The sequence below is a fragment of the Lepisma saccharinum genome, chromosome 13 (assembly GCF_977018435.1).
Source record: "Lepisma saccharinum chromosome 13, izLepSacc3.1, whole genome shotgun sequence".
Taxonomy (NCBI): domain Eukaryota; kingdom Metazoa; phylum Arthropoda; class Insecta; order Zygentoma; family Lepismatidae; genus Lepisma; species Lepisma saccharinum.
This window is the reverse complement of record NC_139241.1, coordinates 58,891,217-58,893,978: the sequence shown is the minus strand read 5'-3', so window position 1 is coordinate 58,893,978 and position 2,762 is coordinate 58,891,217. Positions and strand designations below refer to the sequence as shown.

Genomic DNA, 2,762 nt, shown 5'->3' with positions numbered 1-2,762 from the left:
GCGCAATGTGATTATAATTAATTTGAAATAAAGACGTCAATAAGCAGAGCCCGACCCTGTGGCCGAGCGGTTAGCACATCGCGCTGCGACGCCAAGGGTCCCGGGTTCGAATCCTGGTCGGGCTTGGTTGTTTGTGAATGTCCATTCATCAATTTCATCCTTTCATCACTCATCCTCATCTTCGCAAATTAGCCAAGAGGCACAAAACGCGAAGTAAAATAAACTAAATCAATCAATCAATCAAGTCAATAAGCAGAGGGCAATGCCTGTTTCGCACCAACATAATTTCATTCCTTAAAACAACACAGGATGTCGAATAAAATGTAATGAAAATAACGATGGACAATTTGCCTACCATTATCTTTGCCGTTGACTGTACAACACGCGAAGTGTCGACTGAGCAATTTAGAACAAATGTGGCAACCCTGGTGGGCCAGGGGCGTGGAGGAGGCAAGGGGAAGCTCCGACCTTGACAGGTCTATTTTCGTGTAGAGAGCAATAGTTTAATGAACAATGTTAAGTTTCATATTTCACTGCACAGAAACTGTAAGGAAAATGTTGCCTAACTATCAGTTACTTTAGTATCAAAAATGTAGTCCGCGATCCAACCCGTGAAATTGGAATGCCCCACATCGAAAAACAAAAACAGAGATGTACAAGAGATATAATTCGGTCGAACAACAATAATGAACAAACCTTCAGAATTTATGAACAAAATTTCGAATTAAAAAAAAAAAGCCTTCAAGAATTGAGTAGTCAAGCATGAACATCAACGAATCGATCGTAAAGTTAGTTCACGTAATCGCGCACTTGACAAAACCGTTATCACAGAGTACAAAGAAACAGAGTGAAGCTGAACAGAGTTGCCAGAACATTTTTTTTCTAGAGGACTTAGCAATTTTATGCCTCTCGAGGGGGCAAAACCATTAACATCCCAAGCCAAATATCGAATGCAAAGGAGTGTAATTATTCTGGAAGATGAGCGCGCTCATCAATCGATGAACATTGAGCATTAACAATGCAGCGGACTGTAATTTGATACCTCGGAATGAAAAAAAGACGAGATTATTATTCCATAAAATCCATTTGCCTGGTTTCTTGTTCGCTTAATTGTGGTGCAATAGGCGGGTAACCACCAGTTCCTGTGTTCGCCCAGAACCATCACCAAGCCCTAAAACGACGTAATCAGCATGACTTCGCTTCATTAAGGGCTTCTTTTACGACCTATTATATGCTGGAGTTTAAGTGATAGAGGCTGTTATGTCTAAATATGGATAAAATTGCCGCCTTCCTCTTCGAAAGAAAACGGGTAGCAAAAACCAGAAGGGGCGTGCATGGACCAACCGGGCATGTTATGAAGTGGGCGTGGTTCTCTGATCATGGAGATATGAGTATTAATTTTATCGCTGGGACAAGATGAATTTTTCGGCTCTTTCCCCTGAAGACTCGGGTCGTGCTCACGGAGCTCGAGCTACTTTCGGAATCAGGTGACGGTGCTGCCACCTGCCGGTGAAATCCGTTAATGGGTGTGAAATGATAGGCCAAGGTGTGTTGTTTGTTCATGCAGGTGTCCCTTGAGCATTTATATGTGTTGCTTTCTTACCGTGTGTTACGTAAGCGTCAGATCAGGGCAGTCAAAATAGCTTAACAGCTAAGTTGCAGACTCGCAGACGGCAAAGTAAATTCGAGAAATGATTCGTGTTACTTGTAGGGCTGAGCCGATAACACTTTGGTTTGAATTTGAACTGATGCTCATATCCATTCCCACCTATACCGATGCTTGAATATAACGGGTGTTCAGAAAGTAACTATGCAGTGCAATACACAAGGTATTTTTATTTGTTCGCAGGTCCGGTTCGATTGCAGACGACATCTTGTTTGTGCCAGTCATCATCAGCATTGACATCAGTGATCCAGTGTGCCAGTCATCATCAGCAGTGACATCAGTGATCCAATTATCATGCTAACGATTGAACAAAGAGTGTTTCCTGTGGAGCACGTGTTCCGCAATGGAGACAAGTTTACCACAGCAGTAGAAGCTGCATTTGCAGCAACGTTCCCGGGAGTGAAGGTGCCGAATCGAAATGCTGTTCGGAACCTCATCACCACGTTTCGCGAGACCGGAAGCGTTCATAATGCTCCAAAATCAGGCAGGCCATCCACATCCACATCCGAAGAGAAGGTGTTGGAAGTGCAGGACATGATGCTGCAAAGTCCGAAGAAATCTGTTCGACGACTAGCTCAACAGGCCCAAGTGTCCATTGGTTCCGCTCACAAGATTCTGCGGAAGTCCCTGTCCATGTATCCGTACAAGATTTCGGTAGTGCATCAACTGAGAGACACCGATCACCCAGCGCGTGTGAGGTTTTGCAACTGGTTTCTGTCGTTCCTGCAGGACAATGGTGAGGGGATTATTGACAAAACGTTTTTCACGGATGAGGCATGGTTTCATCTCTCTGGCTACGTTAATAGCCAGAATAGTCGTGTGTGGACTACTGAGAACTCGCATGAATTTAAGGAAGCACCACTGCATGATCAAAAAGTTGGTGTTTGGTGAGCCGTGAGTCGTACACGCATCATTGGGGCGGTCTTCTTTCAGGACACCATCAATGCAGAACGGTACTGCACCTGCATTCTGGAGACCTTCCTCGGAGAACTGAATGAGGACGAAATTGAGAATGCCTGGTTCCAACAGGATGGGGCGACTGCACATACCGCCCACAAGTCGATGAACTTTTTACACGACATCTTCGGTGACCCAT

The 2,762-nt window shown here is 44.5% G+C and overlaps 1 protein-coding gene across 1 annotated transcript; it reads left to right on the top strand.

Moving 5' to 3' along the window:
* Positions 1-1,960: 1,960 nt before the first annotated feature.
* LOC145996782 (uncharacterized) lies at positions 1,961-2,557 on the top strand. Its single transcript, XM_083133315.1, has one exon. The coding sequence runs from the start codon at positions 1,961-1,963 to the stop codon at positions 2,555-2,557; it is 597 nt and encodes a 198-aa protein (XP_082989441.1).
* The last annotated feature ends 205 nt before the right edge of the window (positions 2,558-2,762 follow it).

What these genes read in the sequence shown, in the direction of transcription:
- LOC145996782 (XM_083133315.1), top strand. Translation starts at nt 1,961, where the DNA reads ATGCTAACGATTGAACAAAGAGTGTTTCCTGTGGAGCACGTGTTCCGC.